At 38.0% G+C, this 27458-nt stretch overlaps 1 protein-coding gene across 1 annotated transcript in view; it reads left to right on the top strand.

Annotated features, from left to right (window-relative positions):
* Nucleotides 1-8188: 8188 nt before the first annotated feature.
* Nucleotides 8189-27458, top strand: part of dkk2.L (dickkopf WNT signaling pathway inhibitor 2 L homeolog) — a gene marked incomplete at its 5' end in the record, with an annotated part of 82084 nt that continues 62814 nt past the window's right edge. Inside the window, 1 exon segment of the mRNA NM_001085850.1 lies at nucleotides 8189-8926. Coding sequence (NP_001079319.1) covers nucleotides 8708-8926 — 219 coding nt within the window.

Raw genomic sequence — 27458 nt, forward strand, 5'->3', positions numbered from 1 at the left:
AATGTGGCAACAATTCTAGGGTTCCCACTGCAGTCTCAATTAATATATGCAACAGACATGCTTTTAAAGAATCACACATAAACACTGTATAACCACTGACTGGCAGCATCCACTCTACCACATGCATGTGCAATTGCATCCAGGTGCAAATCCAACACACGGCTTGTGTAAAAAAAAAAAACTGCATTGTGGGTAAATAACATTGCAAATTGCATCCGATATTGCATTTTGCACTCTGCAGCTGCATTCCCAGTATAATCCAATATAATCAAAGATAAATACCACAATGAAAACACAGATTATAAGTAAAAAATACATGTATATTCTTCATAAGATTTCGAAGGCTCTTTTAATACAGAGGTGTTGAAATAAATGTTATGCGCTAAAATTAAATGAGTTGCGATTTCTAAAAAAAACAGAAAATGTTAATAATTTGCAGAACTCTCATCTGGCACATATTACTTTATACTTGGGCATAGCTGCAATCATTTCCTGAGTAAGAAGGCAAGATCAGAATAAAGGTTGCACTAATATCCGCCAGTTCTGTTATAATGCACAAGGTCCTATTATTGGTGCATTTTTTGTACTGTTCTACTTTTTTTTTTGCACTATTAATGAGGCTCTATAGCCTATATTATTGGTGCATTTTTTGTAATGTTCTCCTTTTTTTGTACTATTAATGAGGCTCTATTCCACTGGCTTGTTTTCTTATATTTTTCTCTATACAGATTAGTGACTTGTATTTATGCATCCATTGTAACCAACCCATCTATAAATTATCCATTCTGCCACTAGGTGGCGAATGTAGTGAAAATTAAAAGCAGAGAAAACCAAATCCTTTCAGAATGGCATTACTGCAAAGGCTCCAGGCACTAATGAAAGTCAGTCCCTCTCTGCTTACTTTTCATAGAAAGTATAATAGAGCAGACAGACCTACTAACAGGCAGCTACTATGCACAATTTAAACTTTCCACACTATAGGCAGGAAGACAGGTTTACCTAAATGACAAATATTACACTTAAAGGAGAATTCAACCTGTAACAAAAAAAACCCTCCCCCCTACCCTGGGTAGACGCCCCTTCCTCCTCCCCCCAGCCTACCAGCCCCCCTGGGCAAATTTTTTACTCACCATTCCGTGCAGATTCTGGTTCACAGCAGCCATCTTCTTTCTTTGGTCTTTTTCGGAAGTTATGGCGCATGCGAAGTTGGAGTAAATTTCCGATCCTGAACCACATCATATGCGCCGAAATTCAAGAAAATTTTCAAGAAATCTTTGTGACTTTCGGCACATGCACAGTTTTTTGGGACCGGAAATTTACTCCAACTGCGCATGCGCCGAAAATGCCGTCAAGACACGAAGATTACCAGAGAATAAAAAGGCCAGAATCTGCACGGAGGGGTGAGTAAAAAATTAGGGGCATTTGCCCAGGGGGAAGAAGGAGGGGGATCTACCCAGGGTAGTGGGGAAGGGTTTTTTTTTTCATTACAGGTTTAATTTTCCTTTAAAGAAGTTTAATTGTGATACATTTAAGGTATGAGCCGTTAAAGTATGAGCAGATGATATATGAAAAATGTGTAGACATTGTCATTATATCAGAATTCCAATGTGATTGCTGGTGTACAATATGGGGAAGATATATCAAACTTAAATAATTCTTTTTTTCTAGATTGGTCTCTTGTTTGAACAACTTGGGAAAAGTTTCTGAAGCAAATCTGACCTGTTCCGCTTCGCTGAAAATTCACGAAACGACAAATCGCCAAACACAATGAAGTCAAAGGGTGGTTTTTTACTATACACTATATTAGAGTATATGGGTATTTTTTGCTGCTAAACGAGGAGAAATATTTTGCTCACCCCTGCATTTTTTTTGGTATCTTTGGTATTGATATTGATTGCATATTTCTCATATTATGTAACATTTCTGTAGACTTCAATAGTAAAGCAACATCAAGAACTCTCAACTTAGTAGAGTGATAGAAAGATTTCTATTCGGTGCTCATTGGTTAGAATGGATCTCAGTTTGAGCCAGAAACTTTCTTGCATTTATTCTCAGCGGAAGAATGAATCAAAACATTTCTGTGTGTTACATAAGGCAATCTAGTGTAACTGGATTCTGGTCTAGGTGTGCTCTTCTGCCTTTGGGTGTAGCAACGTCTGTACCACTAAGCCCTTCTTATTGAGAATCCAGGGACTTCCACTGGGATAATCATGGAAGCTAAACATAAGTCTTCAAGGGAGCAGAAAGGATATTTTGACCGGGGCAATCCAGCAGCATTATTTACGCTATTTATTGCATTATTTATTACATGAGGCTGAAGGTGTTCTTTTTCAATAATCCCCTTTATAGAGGGCTAAAGCTGGCCACAGATGCAAAGATCTGATCGTACGAATCAACAAATCAACGTACGATCGGACTTCCCCATCTCCCGACCTGCCACTAACCATTCTGATCAAATAAAGTAGTAAAAGAACAGATCAGCAATGTTCTGCCCCTGACAGCAATCGTACGAAAGTTATGACCGACCAAAGCTGGTGACTGTCTCCCTCTGAAAATCGTACGATCGGCAATACATGCAGAGATATTATCGGCAGCCGACAGAAATCTTTTAACCTGTCTCCGCCGGACGTAACATGTCGGGACTCTCTACACACGGTCCGAAAATCATACGAATCCTCGATTCGTACAATCAGATCTTTGTGTCTATGGTCATCTTAACGGTCCCTGTCCATTTTAAAGGAATACCCCTGTAAATGGGTATTAGTGGAATGCATGGTATGGGTAAATCTATCTCTAATGCATTCCTATGGACCCAGTCCCTCAGATGAGACTCAGATAAGTTATTTCCATGTTTTTGTGAAGTTAAATGCACCTGAATAGAAGGGCAGTAGTGATGAGAATTTTTTTTGCCAGACATGGACAAGCGACGAAATTCAGCATTTTGCATGTGGTGATTTTTTTTTTTTGCAAAACCACTGCACAATTGTACCACAAAATGTTTGCCTCGAAAAAATCATGCCAGAAAACCACCCATTGACTCCAATGCATTTTTTGGGAGAAAACATCAGAGATGGGCCAGGCCCTATGCAATCTGGCTGGATGCATGTGCTTCAAAAAAGGACACACTCACTGGCCAGAGCAGCCTGGCGCCCCCCACAGCTTTGCGCCCTAGGCACACGCCTACTCTGCCTACCCTTTTTTAGAGCCCAGGAAAGTGTGCCAATTGATTAGCATCCTGTCATAGTACATTACAGGGGTGTAAGATAGTCAGGGCTAGTGGGCAAGAGCAGCCCTGTGCTCGATCAAGGAGAAATAGTGTGGGGTTAGTAAACCCCAGTAGACAGCCACTATGTGTATGGTTCAAGGTGGAAAGCTATCTGGGATACTTACAACTGAGATGACCAGCGCACAGAATGCGTCAATCCTGTTGTTTTGCCTGTACCACCATCTTATACTGTCTCCATCCTGGCTTGTTTCTGGTGTGAGTACATTCTATGTTCCTCTCTCAAAACTATTGCCTGAGTCATTCAGTGCACAAAGTACCTTTTATTCAATAAACATTTTTTTGCGGTATTCAACCACTGGTATCCTTCCACTGTTACAGCCTCAAAGGTTATAGTTCAGCTCCAACACCTTTCCTCCAGACACTTGAAGTTAGGGTTTAGCAGAGTTTCCATACATCTGTGTAGTGGGGTCCAGGCCCGGACTGGCAATCTGTGGGTTATGGCAAATGCCAGAGGGGCTGCTATAAGGTCCCATAGAAAGTCAGTATTTAGTGGGCTGGCAGGGGCTGTTTGGGCCTCTATGTGGTCTAATTGGGCCTCTGTGACCCTGAAATGCCAGGGCCTATTTTAATTCTCAGTCCAGACCTGGTGGGGTCCATGTGTCACTTCTTCTCTCTCTATAAAGCCTGCTTCAGTGAAACAGGTCTTGATAGCAGTAGAAGGTCTGTGGTGGGAGCAACTATCCATTCCCTCGTTGATAGACGCGGCACAAGATATCTCACATTCTGCATACCTGAGTCCCATGAATTAGCAGTGGGAGCTGGTGAAATCCATTATCCTGAATGAAAGTTTAGCAGCTTAAACATTTTTGGAAGGAATCCATCATTGCAAGCAGAAGATATTAGTGAAGCTTGGCAGGAGTGGGCAGCCAAAACAGTAGCCTAAGGTTGGGCTGAAGGCCCGTTTCCTTTCAGTGGCAGCTTAACACTAGTAACAGTAAGATAGGCCTTGTATACATCAATAACGTAGTTTTAGATGAAACAGTAGGCAGATGAATTTCTTTTCCATCACGCTGGCCCCATGGCAACTACTCGTGCTAACCCTATATAAATCTACCTACTGTATAAACTAACATGAAGCAGACAGCTTAAATGTTGTTGCTGTCTTCTTCTTTTACTTGAACTGCAGCAAATCCTTCAACAAAAGCATGAAATCATCACAAGCCTTTGCTTTTCCTCTGTATTGTCAAATACCACAAACAACACTAATGTCCATGAATCAACAAACCTCTGCACATTTCTGTACAAAGGGTGTGGATAAACTGTAACAGAAGTGTATGGGGAAAACAACATGTTATGTTGGGTGAAAACTTTTTGAAAAACATTATAGGGGTAATTTGCAATTATCATGGGTGCAAGTGCTAGAACTGTGCCCATTAGTAATCATTCATAAAAGCCAATTATATGGGACAACTGATGGGTTCCTTCTCACCCTGTAGCCATCAGGGGTCCTTAAAGTGATCCTGACACTAAAAACTGTTTTTCAAAATATTCATGTTATTAATGATAATGGCATGATAGATAAAAAGGTTTAATTTCTGGTGTCAGTATCTGTTTAACTTGCATTCCTTCAACCTCTTTGGCGGAGTTTAGGCTGGGACATATGGGAAAACTTCTACCCTTATAGCTGGGACACCTTGATTTTGCTTGGATGTTACTGAATTAATGAAAACTAAAGACTATCCACAAGTTCATAGGTTCCAAATACATCAGGGAGTCTATTCCATGGCTCCATCCTGCCACAGTATAGACTGGACTGTTTGTGACATCAAGTCGGCTTATCAGCAAGAATAAGAACTCCGCATTCATGACTATCCATGGAGGACTTCCCGTCAGGTCTTTTATGCATGCCATAACCTGTGCACCTGTGTCTCTTGCTTAGGGGGGGGGGGGGGTCTGCATTGTACCACTCACAGGTTGAGTGACCAGGTACTTTATGGACTTTTCCCAAGTCCTCAGCCATCCAGGATGCTTGGACACCTTATAATACCTTATCTGCTGCATTATCTCATCTTAAAGGAGAATTCAGCAGTTAACTAAAAAAAACCCTCCCAGCCTAGGTGCCCCTCCAGGGAAACACCCATAACTTGTTTTACTTACTCCTCGGTGCAGATTCAGAGTTCGCAGTTCACGGCAGCCATCTTCTGGGTCTTCGGTAATCTGAGACCGGGCGAAGCGGAGCAAAAAGATACGACATCAACAGTAAGATACAAAGATACGAAGACCCAGAAGACTACTGTGGCGAACTCCGATCCCTGAATCTGCACCAAGGGGTAATTAAAAAGTTAGGGGCATTTCCCCGGGAGGGCAGCTAGGCTGGGGGGAGGAGGGAGGGGGGTCTACAAGGGTAGGGGGGGTAGGGTTTTTTTAGTTAACGGTTGAATGTCCATTCAGGACTGTCACAGTTAGCCCTGAGGAGGAAGAGTGCTGACTCCCCTATATTTTTCAATAAAAAAGCTGTGCAGTACAACCTTGTTACTGATTTGCCTGTATGCAACTAGTAAATACAGTGTGACTATAATGGACCAGTAGCAATATAAGGACTTAGGTCATGATTGCACAGATAGTAAAACAAATTATTTTATTTCAAAATTTATTGCGCTTTGAATTGATGTATACAAATATATTCAACTTATGGCATAACGGAAGCTAACCAGGGCTAAACAGAACTGTTCTGACTCCGTTTAGGTAGCAGCTGTGGGGTAAACCAACCCTGTCTTTTAAATAAAGATTAACTTGTCAAGAATGCTTTTGTTTACCTAAATAAGAAAAGTCAATTAGGATTTTTTTCAATACTTTAATTTTATTCCTGTCAGAATATGCAATTGGATGATTTAGGGGCCCATTCATTAAGTTCGAGTGAAGGAATAGAAGTAAAAATGCTTTGAATTTCGAAGTTTTTTTTGGCTACTTCGACCATCGAATGGGCTACTTCGAACTTCAACTACGACTTCGACTTCAAATCTAAGGATTCAAACTAAAAATCGTTCGACTACTCGACCAGTCGATAGTCGAAGTACTGTCTCTTTAAGAAAAAACTTCGACCCCCTAGTTCGCCACCTAAAAGCTACCAAAGTCAATGTTAGCCTATGGGGAAGGTCCCCATAGACTTGGCTAACTTTTTTTGGTTGAAGGATAATCCTTCGATCGTTGGATTTAAATCCTTTGAATCGTTCGATTCGAAGGATTTAATCATTCGATCGAGCGATTATTCCTTCGATCGTTCGATCAAAGCATTTGCGCAAAATCCTTCGACTTCGATATTCGAAGTCGAAGGATTTTCATTCCCCAGTCGAATATCGAGGGTTAATTAACCCTCGATATTCGACCCTTGATGCATCTGCCCCTTAAAGTTATGTTTAAACTACAACTCTCAGCATCACCTTACATCTAAGTTGGAGTGTGTTTCAAACTTACTGTCAAATAATGTGATGGCTTAAAATGGAGGTAGCACACTTGGAGGCCTATTTATCAATAATTTTAGTGGTTTTAGTGGTTTTTGAAACCACAACTAAAATCGCTTTCTCTTAAACCACAAATGCCAAGGTATTTATTAAAAGATTCAAATAAAAAAATTACGCTGAACGATCCGAAAAAAACTATACCTAGAAAAAAAAAATCCAAAAACTTCTAAAAGTCCATGGACCCCATAGTGACAGTACCTGAAGTTGTGCAAGACAGAAATTGTCCGGCAATGAAAAGTTTTAAGATGGAAGAGGTGGGCAGGTGGGGGTGGAACTTTAGATGTGAGCAAAGAAGGTTATACCATTCCCACTGGCTGTCAATACAGTAATGGCATCTGTTATCCAGAATGCTCAGGACCTGGGGTTTTCCAGGTAAGGGGTCTTTCTGTAATTTGGATCTACGTACTTTGGTCTACTAAAAAATCATTTAAACATTGAATAAACCCAATAGGAATGTTTAACTCCAGTACGGATTAATTAAATCAAGTACAAGGCAATATTTTACAGAGAAAAAAGAAATCGTTTTTAAAAAATTTAATTATTTGATTAAAATGGAGTCTATGGGAGATGGTCTTCCAGTAATTCGCAGTTTTCTAATTTCCAGATAATCCCATACCTATACTGCGTCATTGTTAAGCAGCTTCCCAGTCTTGATATTTTCCCAAACTACAAAGACCCACTTTAATGTTATATGTACAAATGCATTTATCATGAGCCCCCAGTCCATTCTGTCCGCACATGTTTGTTGTTGGGGGGGGGGGAGTTGGCCTCATGGCATATTACGGTAAATCAACTTTCACTCTGCTCTGTCACTCACAGATTTCTCAGTCACTAAAGCAGACCAGGGAGCCAGGTATTCTGAAGGGTGGGGGTAAGGAGGCTGCTTCAAAAATACATGCTTAACGTTTTTAGGACTGCAGACAATAGTTCCCCTTTAATGTTGCACATTGTGTTGCTGTAATACGGACATAGGGAGCCCTGGTCTGTGGGCTGTGTCTGACTGAAATATTTAACTGCCTGGGAGATGAAACTTTTAAAAAAAAAAATAAGATTGCTGTTGAGCAGCTGTGCTGAGCTGCCTGTGCGGCTGGGATGCTGTATTCCTCCTGTTCCTGATAGTGCCCTGCCCGTATGCACATAAACTGCCCCAGGCGAGGATGGAGAAAGACTGGCAGCACAGGCAGCTGCTCTAGCAGGCAACAGGTATACAGCCCTAGTAACCGCAGCATTTTGCCTTAGGGGAATTATTTACCATGCACATTTAGCAAGGAATCCTTGTGTGTGTCTGACAAGAATTTTAGGAGGGTATCTGAACCATCCCTATTGTCAGCAAGTGCTGGGGAGTTTCATGCTTTGTCACTACTGAATGTGGGCGGAGGAAATAACCGATTGTAGAAACCTATAAAAAGAAAGGAGCTGAGATCATAAAAGAGCGAAGAGAAAAGGGGGAAGCCAAGAAGAGGCAGCAGAAACACATGGAGTGTGTGAGCTCTCAGCTGCTTGCAAGGCAAAGCAGGGGCATGCTGTGGGCATTTCCACCACCTTCCAGGGCAGCTCTTCCTCACTGAATGGAAACACTCACCTGGCTCCCTCTACAAAGGCACCTTGGCTGCTGGGCACACTTTACTAAAACTGACTTTTAAGTGGAGAGGGCTAAATTGCCTGGGCTGGTATTATTCCACCATCTATTTCACTGAGCAAATAGATGTATCACACTTAGTTAAATCTGCAACTTGGATATGTTTAAACTGTACACCTTGAAGGAGCTAAGAAGGTTGACTTGCTTATGGACTTCTGATCCTGCTTGTTTCATTCATCTCTTCTCTCCATGGTCCTCAATCTTCTAATTAAAGGCAGAGAGCAATAACTTAAGTTGGACAGCTTTTAGGCACCAGGGCATCTGTTGTGGGCTGTGAGAGCTGCCAGTTAGATCTGCTCTTAACTATTCCCGAGTGCTGAGATGAACATGGTTTTGCTGGGGATGAATGGGGAGTGCTGTTGCCTGCTACCTTTACTGGCGGCGGTGCTGATGGTGGAAAGTTCCCAGTTAGATGTAACCAGCTCAAAGGTTAATGCCATCAAGTCGGTTCTGCTGGTGCAGACTCCCACTGCAGCCACCAACAAGTCTGCAAGTATTCATCCTGGAGTTTCACACAAGAAAGGGAAAAGCAATGGGCAGGTAAGGAAGGAATTTATAAATATATAAAAAGATATATATGTACATACACATATTTTTATTTTTATAGTGCTACTTGTGCATGCAGCAGTGTACAGCAGAGCAATACATTAATAGAACAGACCATACAATATGAATAAATGCAAAATACAGTTACATTCAAGAAGAAGATCTAGAGAGCCAAGATGAAGATGGCCCATAGAGCTTACAATCAAAGTGGGTGGGTATCTTACAGATACACATACACATGTGGTGTGCTCCCTCCTGGACATGCATGTACAGTACTGCAGTATTATTTATGTATATGCTAAGCAAGTCCATATGGCCCATCTGACTTAAAGCTCACTAGCAGACCAGTTCTACTGTCTACTTCTTCTGTTTTGTGTGGTGATGCATTGCTTTAACTTATTACAGTAACAGTTACATTACAGACATGGGAATGAAATAGAAGTTTACATGGGGTGGGGGTATATTCCCGTGGAATTAAGTGAGAAAGTAAATGGCATCTCCATACATTTACTATCTCCTTGGGACTTGTATATTCACTTATTTCTGCTGCTTAAGTAATTTAGGTTAAATCTGTCAGAAGAAGATGATGTCGGTCGCTCTATGTACTTTGGTCATAATCAGTGTATAGACATAGCGGGTCTGATTTAGTCACACGTGTTAAAATGTTACCAGTGCAGTGACCTATAGCAAATCAGGTCTATGGTATATATATATATATATATATATATATATATATATATATATATATATATATATATATATATATATATATATATATATATATATATATACTATAGTTTCTAATGTCTATTAAACTATTAACAAGATTAACTTTTGGTTGCTATGGGTAACTGCACTTGTGCAATTTAGCACCTCTGTTAGTAAATAAGCCTCATCATGTCTGAGAAATCCATAATGTTTCTCATATTTGAATCTCTATAGCAGAGTTATATGAGATTTGCCCCCACCGACAAATCACCAGTTGTCAGAGGTTGCAGAGAGTTATAGTTCATCAGCAGGGAGAGCTATATATTGCTCTCTTGGATTACAGTCTGCTGCATGAGCCTTAGTAAACCTTAATATATTTTGAGTTGTTATAATCTTCCATAAGAAAATGTAATGAACAGTAACAAGCCTCCCCTTCACGCTGGATAATAATCTACAGAGGAAAGTGATACTAAAGGGTAACACTAGGAACACATGTGCAGTCATTTTACCTAAGTGTGCAGTATTTTGCTAGATCTATTTGCCTACAGTAGCTCGGAAAAAAAAATCCCACGTGTCTAAAGTTGGGAAGCATGTTGAATTCGAGCCTTCTGTTTTAAATTGACTGTGAGAAATATTCATCAACGCCCCTGAATATTGTTAGTGTTGGCAACATGCTGTTCATGCAGGTAACTTTTCTTATGATATCAGGTTTAAAGGTCATTGTTTTGGAAGCCTTTACAAAGCTGCTCTTTGTGGGGGAAGAAATATTGCACCAGGATGGAATGAAGATAATTAATAACTCCCTACATCTGTCTGAGAGAAGTTCATACATACATATTTTCCCCCCCAAATTCTTTAAGGGTCAGCGTCTGTAAAAGTGGTACTAGGGGACAGTTATAATGATGTTACCAGTGCGCTCTTTCTGAAATTTGCACCTGCAGAACAACATGGGCTGTTTCACAATTTACATTTGTGGTTTCGGAAAGATATTTGAGACACATCTGTGGTCTTTAGAACTTATTTCTTGGGTTACAACATCTACAGGGGTTTTTTTTTTTTTTTAGCAAATGTTGACTTGAATTCTGTACACTCCACAGAGCGTAGAATACAATGTAAACTGATTGACTAACAAGGGATAACTAGAAAAGGTACAGGTCATTGGAAATTCCTAGAGCTCTAGAGCTATGTACACTACAAGAATATTCAACCTTATATTACAACTTCACGTTTATTTTTAGGTTATACTTTTCAACTCTGATTGAATTAAAGGCAAACACTAGAAGCCAAAGTGGATTAAGACAAAAAAAAAAACATGGTTTAGGTGCACTGCATTCTCTTATTTTAAAAGTAAATCAATATGTTTAAGCATACATTTTACCTTATATGAAGCATTATTTTTCCATTACATTTTTAAAGGATCCTTTATCAAGAATACTGGACCTGGAGGATTCTGGATAATGGATATTTCCATACTTTGGATCTCAATACCTTTAGTTTACTAAAAAATTATTTAAACATTATTTAAACCCAATATAATTGTTTTGTCCACAATGAGGATTAATTATATATATGTTTGGATCAATCACAAGGTACTGTTTTATTATTACAGCAAAAAAGGAAATAATTTTTTTAAATGCTAACTATTTGATTAAAATGGAGTCTATGGGAGATGTCCTTCCCATAATTCAGAGCTTTCTGGATAATGGGTTTCCAGTGAATGGGTCTTATATTTGTATTAATATGTTTGGAAACTGCCATACTGATTTCTCAGATACATTACCCACAGTTCTACAATGCTGATTGCTTGAACTTAGACATATAATTCTTATAGTTGTAAGATAAAACCATAGATACAATCTGCTGTTTTCAAAACCTATATCTGGTTGGAATATAAAGTGAAGCCATTCAGATACAAAGTGAATTTTATATTTTTTCCATCAACCAAGTGATATTCCTTATACATTCTTCAGTGCCCTTACTTCAGCATAAATCTAGTTTTGCCTTGATAAATGTAGCCCATATGTTGATAGTAATGGCATCTCCCACTTTGATGGGTATGTACCTGAGCAGCAGTCATCTATGGGGAAGGCATGAAACTGAGTGAGGATTTATAACATATGTATGTTTCATAAATCAGCTGGAATTTAAAGAGCATAAACCAGACACAAGAAAAAAACAACATTCTCAGGGTGAACTATAAAGTGTACTACACAACCTCTGCATTTAGCTGATTAAGTCGGTACATATTGTATTTATATACCACACATTAAAGCTGGAAGCCTCTTTAAAAGGTCCCATCTGGCAAACAGGTACAGAACAGCCCAGCAGGGCGAGTAACGGATTGTTGGTTAACCCATTCAGCAAAGTAAAGTCTGAGTGTTTCCATGTTATTAAGCTACTTCGGAAAGAAAATAGGTTTGGGATCATTTTTGGAGAATTAAATGATTTTTGGTTTCATGCAGTTTCATGCTTTCTTTAAATATGCAATGTTTTGCTATGGGCTGCATGACTAGTTTAACCTTCCTTATATGTGTTCATAGACATTTATTCCAAACATTCAGAATATTGTCAATCAGCAAGATTCTCAGAGAGGGAACTGATATCATCAGCTCTTCCAAATCGTAGACAGAATTTTTCCAGCACCCCATCTTATCACACTGAACATCTGGCTCCTATTAACTGAGGAAGTTTTTCAAATCTGAGCTCCTTTGCAAAGCTGATGGGAAGATACATTTCGAATATAATTAGGGGTGGGTGGGGGAAGCAACATCATTTCAATTTAAGTTAATGATTGACCTTGGTTACCTGATACGGTGAGGGAACAGGAACATTTGTTCTTTTCTCTAAATAAATCAACAATAATTGTATTCTTGGGACTTATGTAAAAGTAGAGAAGACATAGATCTCTGGTCGGTGACAGTCCTAATTTGCAGAAACACGTTACTTAGACATATGGGTACTTATTGTATTATTTGTCCTGTTCATCATTAAATGCTAATTTGTTGTATTACTGCTCTTGCCACTAGCTTCTGATCAAAAACACCTTTCCCCATGGTTAGTTAGGGCTCTTACTTACGAGCAGTTGAAGCTGCGCTCCCCTGCGTTCCGTTTTTCTGCGTTCAGCCGCCGGGGAACGCAGGAATAGACGCTTTTTTTAATGGGGCTGTACTCACACAGGCGCGTGTAGGCGCCGAACGCAGGAAAAATGCAGCATGTTGCGTTTCAACCTGCGTTCAGCACCTACAAGCACCTGTGTGAGTACAGCCCCATTGGAAAAAGCTAAATGTGTCTATTCCTGCGCTCCCCTGCGGCTGAACGCAGAAAAACGGAACGCAGGGGAGCGCAGCTTCAACCGCTCGTCAGTAAGAGCCCTAACTTCTGTGCAATTATTCTACTTCAGAATTTGGCAAGAAACAACTCCTACTGACATTCAAGAATTTGTATTTTGCTCTTGGGATGCACTGGATGCAGGATTCTGTTCAGAATTAGGCCAAATTCCAGCACATTAGGGTTCAGATAAACTCTGGTTTTTGGCCAAATCTTTTGGGGAAGATTTGGTCAAATTCAAAAATTAAGGATTCATATCTAAGTACCCTAATAATGTAATAACATTGTCCTTTCCTTAATCTTTACCTATTCCCTAACTCTAGGTTTACTTGCAAAGCCTGAATATATACTGTACATATATGTATATGTGCACATTTGCCCTCTAGCTTTTTTTTTTTTTTTTAACTTTTTGTAAAATATGCCTGGGGCCTGTATTCATTGCCTTTTCTACATTCATAACATCATTTTACAAACAACAGTCTTTGTTTGGACCTTAAAATATTTTCCAAGGCTACAAACATCATACAGGTAATCTATATAATTACACTTTTAATGGGATTATTGGTAGACATGGTTGCATGTTTAATACTGAAATATAAATGCTAAGCTTGTTCCTTGATACTGGTATGAGTATCTACTGTATAGCACAGTCCAAAAGTTTTATTAGAAAATCTTTACAGTATTCTTATGAAGCTTAATCCCTTTTGTTGGCTGAAATAAAGACATATAATACTGTCATTTTCAAGTGTGTGTTTAAAGTTAGCTGCAATAATGTTGTATAATTAGACTTATGTATGAATTCAGCTTTTTTAAAAAAAAAGTATTTCCGTTTAATGGCTAGTTATGACTCCCAAATAAATATTCCTTTGTTTATTTGGCAGTCAAAAGTGAACTGTAACAAAGTATCAGTTTAAAACAATATAAATGTTTTGTGTGGCTTTTCTTGCTTAGACTATAAGTGATCTCCCTTGATCTATAGGATGATTACTTTTAAGGGAATTGCTTGTAAAACCTTGGCCCGATCTGCTTTTGTTGTAATGTAGCAACCATAAAGCATATTTGTAGGAAACCTATTAGAGTCTTTAGAATAGGTCACCTCTTTCGATCAATCATGGCAGCTGCCAATGGAAAAAAAACAAATATGCCGATATATAGAAGACTCCCTACAGAAGAACATACTGCATTGGCTGGCAGGTTCTTTTGTGTCAGTTCATACCGGTTTACTAAAACGACTGTATGTTACTAAATGTGATGCTTTATTTTTCAGTCTCAAAGTCTATGCCATGAGCCTATGGGGGTCATTTACTATATGGATGACAGGGTCCAAATTGCAAATATTGGCCCAATCTGTCATGATTTTTGCACTTTGCACCCTGCCATGCACGTAGATCAATTGCTGTAGGTCTTTGCACTCCAAAATGAATTACAAAAAGCCTGCATCAATCCGAAATACTATGCAAAACCTGCATTCTCCCGTTAAATGCAGCTGGGGAGGGGGCGCATAGGCCCCCTCACTTCCAACTGTGTAATTTAGATGCACAATATATTGAGTGCCGATGGGTGCAGGATGCAGCTAGCCATTTATTACCTTAAAGACATGGCTGCCATGCAACCACACTGCCAGCTGTGCTTTAACACCCCTTAGTAATCTTGCACACCGATCTGGGGTCTAGGTAAATGACCCCTACAGTCATTCTTTGTTTTAATATTTCCAAAGTATATCAAAACTAATAGCAGTACCTATGCTACACAGTATGAGCCGTAACATCAAACATTGCTTTAAACATCTTCTTTAGCATCTGATTTATACTCATTTCACATGTTTTCATTGGCCACCGAGCCAGAGACCCCTGTGCACTTAAGAATCCCTGTGAAATCCATTAAGGTGTCTGTGAAAGAATCCAGTTCCAAAGTAATTTAGTTTATTTGGAAGAAAGTGATAAGAGTGCTAAGAGGGCTGCTGAAAGAGCCATTACAGCAATGCCATTTTCCAAGGATTATGAGTGTTTTCCCTGCATTTGGTTTTCACTGTCAGCTCCACCTTGTGGTCCAATCCAGAATCTATTGGTAAATTAGCAAGTTGTGACCTTGTTTTTTAAACAACTAAGGGGCATATTTATAAAGACATTGTAATCAGCAGCACAGAAAATCAGTTTTGATTACTGTTTGAGAGGCAGGAAACTTGCACATCATTAAGGCACTGTTGTAGCCGAAAATTTGTAAAAAAAAATTATATTAACTTGTGTATCTTACACTACTTTACTAAGACAGTTTCTATGCAACTATTACACTCACAGTTTTTGTCCCTGTTGCTTTTAATGAACTTTGTATGATCCACTGTATGTAAAATGGTTATTAATTGCATGGTGTATCTCTGGCATACACACCTGAACTATTACAAATCAATTTTGTAAGTATTCAATTAATTTTATTCATAAGTATTTCTTACCATAAAATTCAATGAAAGAAATTGTTATTTTAAACAACTTTGCAATATACAAATTAAATACTTGTAATGGCTTTAAACTTATTGCTTGCAACTGCAAGCAATATTTTCTATACCTTTTTTCTGCACTGCTGGTTCTGTTACTTAAAACAATGTAGTGGAAGTCAGACGTCTTTAAAGGCCTAATAATCAGCTGGTTTCTACTACATTGCTCCAGATTCAGTTCAGTGAGAAAAAGGTTTATCACATGAAAAGTAATGGACGAGATTCAATTTGAAATGCAATTCAATTGAGAAAAACGTATCTTTTATGAAAACGCATGGGCAAAAACTAGCAATGAATTTGCAGAACAAATTGAATTCTGTTCAGGAGTTTTCACGTGATAAATCAAAAACTTTTTTTTACTGAATTGAATCTGGCCCATTGCTTGAAAAGTCAAAACAGTAGGACAGAGAACAATACTGCTTTAAATAAAATATATCTATTTTCAAATAACTGTAAAGCCATTTTAAAAAAAAAATTCTACTTAATGTAACTGTTAATTGTAAAATTGCCTACAATTAGGTTTTTAATAGGCAAATTTGTATGTTTGGTTTATGCGTCCTATAATTACATATGCAAGTTTATAAACATACCTCCATACCTTTTCTAGAAAAATAATCAGACAGGACCAAAATATAGTTGCTTTAGCAGGCCACAAAACAGATAGATGCGCATCTAACTGATCTCTTTTCATTTTTATTCACGTGAAGAATTTTGGAAAAACCTGAAAGAAGAACTCGACTTGTTATTTTAAAAATGGCATTACAGTGAAATAGCTTAATATTTTATGAATGCTAGATACATGTGTTGAAAAAATAATGTACATAAGTATATACTTAATTATGTTCTTTAACTTATCAAAATAAAGAATTCCACATAATTGAAAAATGATTTTATACTCACATTAATGGACAGCCATTATTGAATTTTTTTAGCTTGGCAAGTCGGCAGCCATCAATAATTCTAATTTGTAAATTATCTGGGAATTAAGGTATTGCGCTTCGTCTTTTGACCACCCTGTCTTAATTATAAGAAAGGTCAAATCGTTTTTCACTCATCATTACATGTTCTAGAAGGATTGTTGAGTGCTAGGCAGAGGTCTGCTTTTCTTTATCCCCGGTATATTTTTTGAAGTTTACGTGACAGGATCTAAGAAGTGTTTTCCTGTAAGTTTTCACATTTTCCCAGCTAGAGATTTAAAAAAAAAATTGAAATAATAAGATTTTGTTTTTTGTTGCTGCAGCTGCTGATGGAAATATTGGGAGGGGACGTAATAATATATTAATTGTTTGCCGTGTTCAAATGTCATTGCAGTCGAAGCAGAGTCCCAGGAGACGCTTATTTCCGCCAAACGTTTTAGACTGCCGTTTTCCTTGATATAAATATATCAGTGAGAACCACATAGAGTAGTGACATTTAAAACTATCAGGATCAGGTATTTTTTTTCTTCAGGGCTAACAAGAAAAAAGGAACCTTTGGGAAAAAAGGAAGTCTCAGAGGTGTTCAGGTGTAAAACATGATTTTGCCAGTGATGAAAAGGCAAAGGGATAGATTTCTCTGAGGCAGACATTATTCGCACCTTGAATGCAGTCTTGTCCTGGGGACTTTAGATACTGAAGCACATTTACAAATGCTTCAATAGGAGACCTTGACTGGCATCCAGCAGGCAACATGAAGCACACTGACCAAGTGCAGTTCAGTGGAATATAATATAACGCATAAAGAAAGGAATGCAGTACGTAAAGAGACACTTCCTCAAGTACAAAAAAAAAAAATGACACCCAAGTGAAAAAACAAATATGTTACTCGTCCACATCAGGAAGCCATCTTTCCACAGCCTCAAACATAAAAAAAGTAATTTGGCCTTATTTTACACCAAGGTTTGCTCTGACCTCTCAGTTCCCTAGCTGCAATCACTGATCATCATGAGAGAGGCGAAAGCAATAAAATACGGTACATTGGAGAACTGCAGAATTTTGTTTTTAATATAGATTTTTGCTTCTCTTTAAAGGCATTTTCAACACATGTTTCAAGCAATAGAGAAGGCAATGTACTCACCAGCACTTTTCATTTTAGCACAGCTCTATTATCTGCATGTAGCATTTGTTGTTTAGGAGATGTTGAGTTTCTTATCATAGGTGCAACATTACACTGTTGCAGTTACTAGTCAGATCTGTGCTTTCATTTTCTAACTTAGGGGCAAATTCACTAACCGGCAAAAATTTGCCAGCGCAGGTTTCGTGCACATCGCAACACTTCGCCAGTCGTAAATTCGCCTGGACAACACTAATTCACAAAGATCCAAAGTTGCTCACAGGGTACTGAACGCCAGCGAAATTACGCTCAGCAGTTCAAAGTTACGCTAGCGTTGGCTAATTAGCATACAGCATGCAGTTAAAGTACAATGCTGCAGCAAATACATTACACTACACAAGGCCAGAGAACCTTAATAAAATGATATAAAGTTGTTATATTGCCCTACACATGTGCCCACGGTATAGTTTAGGTGCCATATGTTAGCGAATGTAGCGGGGGAAGGAGGGTACTCCAAAAAAATTTTAAGATCTTTTGCAGTCTATCACCCTTTAAATAGGAAAAAACGCCAGTGTCTTTTGGGACTTAGAAAAATTTTCAGCTTTTTTTTTTGAGGAACTCCTATCTACTCTATTGCACTTCGCCTGGTCTGAGGTGGCGAAGGCAAGTCTGGCGATAGAGGTAATGGTCAGTAAAATCAAAAACTTAGTGAATTTGCGTAGTAACGCTCTTTCGCCAGACCGAAAATTCGCCTGGCGTTAGAGTGCGAAGTTGCGCCAGAGTGTATCTCCTTGGCAAAATTATGCCAGCGAATTTACGCCAGCTACCATTAGTAAATCGGCAAAGTGCCTAAATGACGTCACTCTGGCGAATTTTCGCCAGCGTTAGCACTTTGCCCTTTAGTAAATTTCCCCCTTAGACTCATCAGGACTGATTTATAATTGCATTAGTGAAAGGTCACTCCTAATAAGCTTGACTGAGGAAGAGTGGAGGCTGGTGTCTTAACAAGGAATCAAACTCAGGTCGCCCTGTGCCATTTACTTAAAGGAGGTTGTTCACATTTGAGTTCACTTTTAGTTGAAGCCGAGACAGAGATGCTGAGACAATTTTTAATTTTTTTTTTGTTTTTTTATTATTTGTGGTATTTGAGTTATTTAGCTTTTTATTCAGCAGCTCTCCAGTTTGCGATTTCAGCAATCTTGTTGCTAGGGTCCAATGTTTTTTTCTCTTTAGGCATATTCATTTTGTTTTCCTCAATTAAGTTATGTATTGTATTTTTAATCTTGGGGTGTGTTTAACATGTTCCATTGGATTCTAATTACTCTTTTTTGATAGGTACATTTGGTAGCTCCACCTGCTCATTTCCCATTGGCTCTTTCTCTTTTCAATACTCTGTATGTATTCAATGTCCAGCCTATGACTAAGGGGCACATTTACTTAGTTCGAGTGAAGGAATAGAATAAAAAAAACTTCGAATTTCGAATGATTTTTTTGGCTACTTCGACCATCGAATTGGCTACTTCAACCATCGACTAAAAATCGTTTGACTATTCGACCATTCGATAGTCGAAGAACTGTCTCTTTAAAAAAAACTTTGACCCCGTACTTCGCCAAGTAAAACCTACCGAGGTGCAATGTTAGCCTATGGGGAAGGTCCCCATAGGCTTTCTAAGATTTTTTTGGTCGTAGAAAAATCGTTTGATCGATGGATTAAAATCCTTTGAATCGTTCGATTCGAAGGATTTAATCGTTCGATTGATTAATTGCGGTAAATCCTTCAACTTTGATATTCGAAGTCGAAGGATTTACCTTCGGCAGTCGAATACCAAGGGTTAATTAACCCTCGATATTCGACCCTATGTAAATCTGCCCCTAAGTGTCCTTGGTAGACACGAAACAAGCCAGGTCTTGGTTCTTAATTATGGAAAAATAAAATGTAAATTTTTAATCTTTACCATCTGACTTTGGCTCTTCTACTTTTTGTGGTCCAGGCTTGTGCCAGCCTCCTTTGATGTTTCCTGGTATTTGCTCCCTTTGCTGAAGGTCTGGGGCGTGTGCACCTTCTCTCAATGTACTCCATACACTGGTTTCCCATCTTTACAGTTTGTATAGGGTCCAAATGACCCTAACAACTATGCATTAATTTGAATATGAATAGGAGAGACCCGAACAGAAAGATGAGTAATAAAAAGTAGCAATAACAACAAATTTGTTACAGAGCATTTGTTTTTAGATGGGGTCAGTGCCCCCCATTCGAAAGCTGTAAAGAGTCAGAAGACAAAGGCAAATCATTCAAAAACTATAAAAAAGAAAAAATGAAGGCCAATTGAAAAGTTGCTCAGAATTGGCCATTCAACTAAGGTGAACCACCCTTTTAATCCTACTTTAAAAAGGGAAATACGTGAATTGTTGGGATAACTACCTTGTGCATGAACTGTTAACCTGCCACCCACCAATATTATTATTAATATTGTTATTATTGTTACTCTAGCAACCATGCATTGATTTCAATAAGAGTAAGAGAGATTCTGAATAGAAAAAGTAGCAATAACAATACATTTGTAACTTTACAGAGCATTTGTTTTTATAGACCTCCATTTGAAAGCTCAAAAGATTCAGAAGAAAAAGGAAGGAATTCAAAAACAATAAAATAGAAAAAAAAACGAAGACCAATTAAATAGTTGCTTAGAATCGGCCATTCTATTATTAAAAGTAAACTGAAAGGTGAACCACCCCTTAACGACCGAGTTTTACCCGCTTCCATATCCATGCGCTCACACATACAGTATTGTATCATTGTCAGGGGCATGCCCTCTACTACACTCAGATTATCAGTGAATAGTCTTCTGGTAGAGATAATCGCCTTTGAACACAGATCTGACCTCATTAGCTGCAGATATAAGTGCTTTGCGCGGCTGTTTATAGTATTTTTCTAATACAGATAATGCAGGCCATTATTGAGATGTGGTTTTTACAACTGTGTGAGCCTGCTGTTGTTGACACACAGATTTTAGGGGAAACTGTGAACACCTGTTTGACGTGTGCAGCTGAACTTATCTAAGATTTATTATCCCCTCAATTGCTCGTAAGATCATAAAAACAAAATTGTGTAACGATCACACATCTGTTAGGAAGCAAAGGAGGGGACACAGCAAGAGGGATTTTAGGCATACACCATTGTCTGAATTGATTCATTGCTGGAAAGAGTGGCTCAGGGAAGTATTTAAGGGATGTAGGTAAAGGCAATTGGTAATTCCTATTGTGTGTGAGATTAAGTTAGCGACTCCATTGTAAATCAAATGTTACTTTTGCCAGGAGACACAACTCCGCTAAATAGAGAAATTCTGATGCAGCCAACATTGCTGGGACATATTGCAGGTAGTTTTATATCCTTGTCCCTGTTTCCTTTGACATTCTATTAATTTCTAGGACAGTGGCAAGCAGCGCCGTTTCTGGGGAAGGAGCCGTCTGAGGCGGCTCCTGCAATGCCGCCCCCCGCACCGACTTACCTGTCGGGAGGGGAGGCAGGAACACGATTGCGGAGAGCGTAATTGCGCTCTCTCGCAATAGCGCAGCCGAATTTCCGGCTTAAAAAACGGAAATTCGTCTCTTAGAGGTGCAGGAGCGGCTTTTTGCCGCCCCTGGAATCCTCTCTGGCGCTGCCGCCTGAGGTGAGCGGCTCAGCTCGCCTCATTGGCGGAGCGCCCCTGGTGGCAAGAGCCGCAAACCTGTCCAGCCAGCAGCCATGTTTACAAAACATTTTCCTGCAAATAGTAGAAAAATATAATTTACATTAAAACCATAACATGAAGCCAAATCACAATACTACACTTCGCAAGAAACACGATCCACAAAATAAAAGACACAGAAGACAACAATATGATAGACAACCTCTGAAAAGTGAAAACTACAATACGCTCAACAGCACAAGTATATCATATACTATAAACAAATATAAATATAGATACAGAAGAATCTCTCTCATCCAAATGGACAACACTTACACCACAAATCCCTATCACGGAAATTTTAAAATCTCATATACGCATAACTCAACTATTACCAACTAGCAGATACCAAGAAGAAAAACGATTTAAGATGGGAACTCTCCCCTCAGACAGGTGCATTCGATGCACGGCTCCCAAGGCGGAAGTTTCCTCCTATTGGATGCAGATAGTGAACAAACCAATTCAACCAACTATAGACTGGGCTCTATTTAGTATTGTTCAACACTACCCAAATTGAAATAAAGGAGAGAAACATTTGGCAACTAGATTGGCAGCAGCGTCTCGGAAAACAATTTTACACCAATGGCTTTCCACAGAGGCCCCATCAATCACGCTTACAAACAGAAACGACACCATATTTTTGTATGGACTGGCTAGAAGCCACGACAAAAGAAGAACAAGCGGAAAAATTATTTTCCACTTGGATCACATACATTAACAGTCTCCCCTCACCACTCAGATACTTAACTACCAACATCTTCATTAATACAACGTGGTATGATACAGAACTTTTAAAAAGCAACTCATTATTGCAAGAAACAAATAACTACATTCAAAACACACTTCAAGGAACAAGACCAACTACAAGCTCACCCCCCAGGAGTCACCGTGCTAACAGGCTTTTGACATCTTATCTAAGGTAAATAATTCTAGCCTAAGATTTTTTTTTCTTTTAGGGTCAGGCCACACTGGGCGTTTTGGGGAGATTTAGTCGCCTGGCTACTAATCGCCTCGTTTTTGCGGCGACCAATCTCCCCAAACGCCTTCCCTTACTCTGCGCCGGCTAAAATGAAAAAACGCTGGCCATAATCACACGTGGTGATTCGTTTTCCCGAAGCCGCCCGAAGTTCCCTCGTGAGGCAACTTCGGGCAACTTCGGAAAATGAAGATTTTGAACTGATCTTGGAATTTGATATAACAATGTAAGACTATGCTATGATATGAAGATTAATGATATGTTCATTTTGTTTATGTTCAACCTTCTTCTTTTTTTAACCTCACTGAATGCATGTTCTTTTAATATCAACAATTAATATGCACCAATAATTGGACATACGTAATGTCCAAGGAATGTATAACATGCTTTGAAAATTAATAAAAACTGTTTAAAAATAAAATGTAGCATGTGTTTTTACTTAGGATTTACCATTTATCAACAGGGTTAATTACTGACACTGAAGGCTATGTTTTTTCCTTTTTTCTTTTGTAACTTATATTTATTGAAATGCTAAGGTTTTTTTCATCCAGTCAAAAGTGTCTACATTTAGATAATAGTGTCAAATATCTGAAGCCTGTGCATATTTTAAATAAAATCAGTGCTAATAAAGAATGGAAAATGGAAAAAATATGACTGAAGAATGGTGGGTAGATCAGGGCATTTCTAAGATTTGAGAGAAAATTAAATCTCACAAAAACTTTACAAATGGATGGAAAATAATCCATTTTATGGAAAAACTGCATATATTAAATATCAAAATAGCACCCCAGAACAACAGAAAAAAAGCAGTTTTCACTTATTTACGAATAATTTAAACATTTTTGACACTGTTCCATAATCCATTCTACATCAGAATAAGGAAAGACAAAAATGTTCTACTTTCAGGATTCATTAAACCGGCCCTTGATGGCTGCATCCATATTTACTATTGCGTCTTGGCTGAGTAATATTCTCAGTATTCAATTTATGTCCAGGTTTAAGTGGGACTTTAGATGTAGTAAAGTTGCAAAAGGCGTGTGAAAGGCATGTTTGTGTGCTAGATGGCAGCAAGTTATTTATTCTTGTCACTGCTGAAAGGACATAAACAAGAATAGCTGCCTGGCAGACTCTGGAGCTGGAAAAGTATATATTGTGTTGATTTTGGGGCTTCTGAAAATAACTTATTATAACAATAACACCTTAATATAGCACCTAAGTAAAGCTAGAAGTGGAACATGAGGGTAATTTTTGTGAAGATACATTAGAAAAATGCTTAAAATAGCACTATGGAACAAATGTAAACCGCATTCCATGACATGATATGCTGTTTTATATACACTGTTTGACTCTGCTAAAATACCAAAATCATTCTGTAAGCCTCCTTTCATAGTATTAAAATATATTTATAGTAAATCTATAAACTGATCTAGCCTGTTGCCTGAAGCCTCAAAAATGTATATATTACTTTGCCGATTATGTCAACGAAGTAGAGTGCTCCATTTCTACTGACTGCAATAGAACGTTTCTACAGGTGTGTGTATATACGTATATTTATACAGTACGTATATATATAATGCTTATTGGTAACCAAACAATACAATAAATTGGGTTTATTTAAAGGAACAGTAACACCAAAATATTGTATTAAAATAATGAAAATATAATGTACACATTGCCCTGCACTGGTACAACTAGTGTGTTTGCTTTAAAACTCTACTATAGTTTATATAAGCAAGCTGATGTGTAGCCAAGGGAGCAGCCATTTTAAGCTGGAAAAGGAGAAAAGGCACAGGATACACAGCAGATAACAGATAAGCTCTGTAATATACAATGGAATTGTTCAGAACATATCTGTTATCTACTGAGTGTCCTGTGCTTGAATGGCTGCCCCCATGGCTACACAGCAGCTTGTTTATATAAACTATAGTTGTGTTTTGGAAGCAAACACACAGCTCTTACCAGTGCAGAACATTATATTATCTTTCTTTTAAAACATTTTCATTTTTTTGGTGTTACTGTTCCTTTAATGTTTAAATGACCTTTTTTTAGCAAACTAAATTACACAAAAGTCCCTTATTTGGAAAACCCCAGGTCCTGAGCATTCTGGATATCAGGTCCTATACCTGTATTGATACAAGCTAACCTGTGGTAGCACTGGCTATGGAGATTAATCTTGTTAAACTGAACTACAGTAGCAGTCACGCTAAACTGACATCCAGTCTTCCGTATCTATGTATGTACTTTCTGCATTTTTTTCACATTTACTATTGTATTCCATCATATGAAAACACTAACTCAGAAGATAAACTTCTTAGTCCCTTAAGTCCCATGAACCTAAGAATCTACTAACCTAACTCTAAAGGACTATACAGCTAGCACAGTAAATTCTACAGCTCTTTCATATCACCCTTATGTTTATGTGACAACACGTGGGACAGCAGTTCAAAGGGCGGCTGTCATTCAGTATATAGGGAACTTGTCAAGATTTAGCTCTGGAAGATTGGGAAGTAACTTTCTCCAGTACAACTTCAAGAATGATATCTTTCAGTGGAAATTAAATTGTTATATATCAGATAGTAATTGGAATTCTTCTGAACATTTCTCAGTGTGAAGAATCAAACTTGCCAATAAATAAAATTGATCTTTTTAATAGTTTTCAAATTATCAGGCTTTTTCTTCTATTTCCAGCTTTTTATATGGGGGTCACTGAGCGCACTGAAAAACAAATGCTCTGTAAGGCTACAAATAGTTGTGATACTAACTATCACAACTTTCCCTTGTTTGTTATAGTTATACAGGAGCAGTGACCAGCTCCATGTTGTAGCTCCCACCCTTCCCAGCTATAGTCAGGTGATCCCACTGGTGTCTAATAAAAGGGCAGCCAAGTTTGGGAGTTTTACTTTGAAAGCAGCTAGTAAGTTGCAGGTAAAACCTAGTCCCTTTGTAAAATGTATAATGAAGCAATTGAATTCTTAATGAATCAGATGAAAATTAAGCGTAGGACTGGCCAGATATGGGATGACTTTGACGTAGTTGGCCAGCTTAAATATATTGCAATATATGGACAAACAATCCTTGTTTTGATTAAAGGGTAAGGCATTTTTTAGTAGCAGTATGCACAAAATGTCGCTGTCTTAAATATATTGATAATGGGTTGAGTGCAGAGGAATCTTGTATTTGACTATATGTATTTTGTGGTCACAGCCTCATTGCACCCCCGCCTAATGGTTTTAAAAAATAGTGGTGAGCACAACTTTCCCTTGTTTGTTTTATATATATATATATATATATATATATATCTATATATATATATATATATATATATATATATATATATATATATATATATATATATATATATATATATAGATATATATATAAAATAGGCAGTTAGATATTTCACACTTGGTTGTGACACTGGAATGCGGTCACATTTCTGTTATGCTGTAGTGTGGGAGGATGGTGTAACCTCTTAAAAAATGTATATGGTGTCTCCATGGAAATCCAAAAACAAACAACTTAAAGACGTTAAAGTACAAATATACACACTGTGATCAACATAATTAAACATCCATAACATTCTTTTTGCAGTTACACATATTGTTTAGGCTAGACATTCAAAATTATTTCTTGCATTTTTTTTCAAGTTGTAGGAGACGGCTGTATCGGACGGTTGTATATCTAGTAGTATATCTAATTTTCGTCATGATCTGAGAATGTCGGGTTTGGCAGTGCATCTATAAAGCTCTCTCATTAATAAGCAACTGTCCTCTACTGTGTTCATTATCAATAAAGGGCTTTAATTTAGAAAAATAAAATCATTGGACTGAAGGATTAGGGGCAGATTTATTAAAATGTGAGATTGGAGCACACCACAGAATTCCCCCACTTTCTTTTTTTTTATATTTTTATTTGTAAAATTTTCATATGAAGTACAGTCACATATTTTTACATTATTATGTTTTCGCTTTGAAAGAAGTTACATAAATCTGTAAGTGGATAAAAACAACAATGGGGAAGCTTCCTGGAAAGTACCGGGTAAGGTATTAATTTTACCCGAAAACCAGTTCCATTTGTTCATTCCATATGTAACAGTATATAAGCAAAACATCAAAATATTATTTGAGTTGGGTTAGAAGTTAGGTGTTAACAATTACTTGCATTATCATAGTGAAAATTTCTATATTTAGTTTGCACAATGCATCAAAAGAAAAAGAACATAAAATCAGACAAAAAGAACTTAATAAAAATAAAAAAGAGAAACAAAATGATTGTACCTTATACAGTAAGTCAAGTTTCAGCAGCACTCCTGTTCAGTGAAAATATAATTTATTTGTGCGACAAGTGAAGCAACGTTTTGGGCATAACCAGCCCTTTATCAAGCTTGGTAAAGGGCTGGTTATGCCCGAAACGTTGCTTCACTTGTCACCCAAATAAATTATATTTTCACTGAACTGGAGTGCTGCTGAAAAATGTTTTGGAGATAAAGTTATAGTATATATACTTAAACAATAGATCTGAGTGTCATCTAAGTACTTTACACACTTACAGCGTGAGTAGACCTGGGGGGATGGAGCCATTGAACCTATATGTGACCCATGGTTGCCATATCTTCATAACCCTTTGGAAGCGATCTGAAGCAATACCAGTAAGTCTCTCATTAATGAAGATCCAATACCAATAGTTTGTTCTTGAACATTGCAAAGTTGATATTTGGAGACTTCCAAGACTCGGCTATGGTTTGCCTAGCTGCTAAAAAAATATCATTTAACAGTTTTAAATTCAGTTTAGAAACATTTTTAGGAGGAACTCCCAGTAGGGTTTCAGAAGGAACCTTCACTAGGTTTAGTTTGCAACACGGAGAAGACTATACTATACACCCTTATCCAAAATCCACCAGATGTGAGCCATGGTGCCTAGGTAAGAAAAGCTCGAAAGCAGTGATCTTTAAGATCGTGGTGGATCCTAGCCAGTCGTACAGGAGTCAAGTACCATCTGAAGAGGACCTTATAACCTGCCTCTGAAATGATGGTGTTCTGGGAGCTATGTTTTAAGTTATCCCAAGCTTTAACCCAATCCTCCTCTGTTAAAGAAATCCCTAGGTCCTTGAGCCAGGCTTTAACATAGTTGAGTTCAGTTGATATTTATTGGGGATATCACATTATGATATAGAAGAGAAATAGCTTTTGGGGTTATTGTTGATTGATTGTACACCATCGTTTAAAGTAAGTCTGGGAGGCAGAATCAGGGTTTCTCAATGACCAA

Source organism: Xenopus laevis, chromosome 1L (assembly GCF_017654675.1).
Source record: "Xenopus laevis strain J_2021 chromosome 1L, Xenopus_laevis_v10.1, whole genome shotgun sequence".
Taxonomy (NCBI): Eukaryota; Metazoa; Chordata; class Amphibia; order Anura; family Pipidae; genus Xenopus; species Xenopus laevis.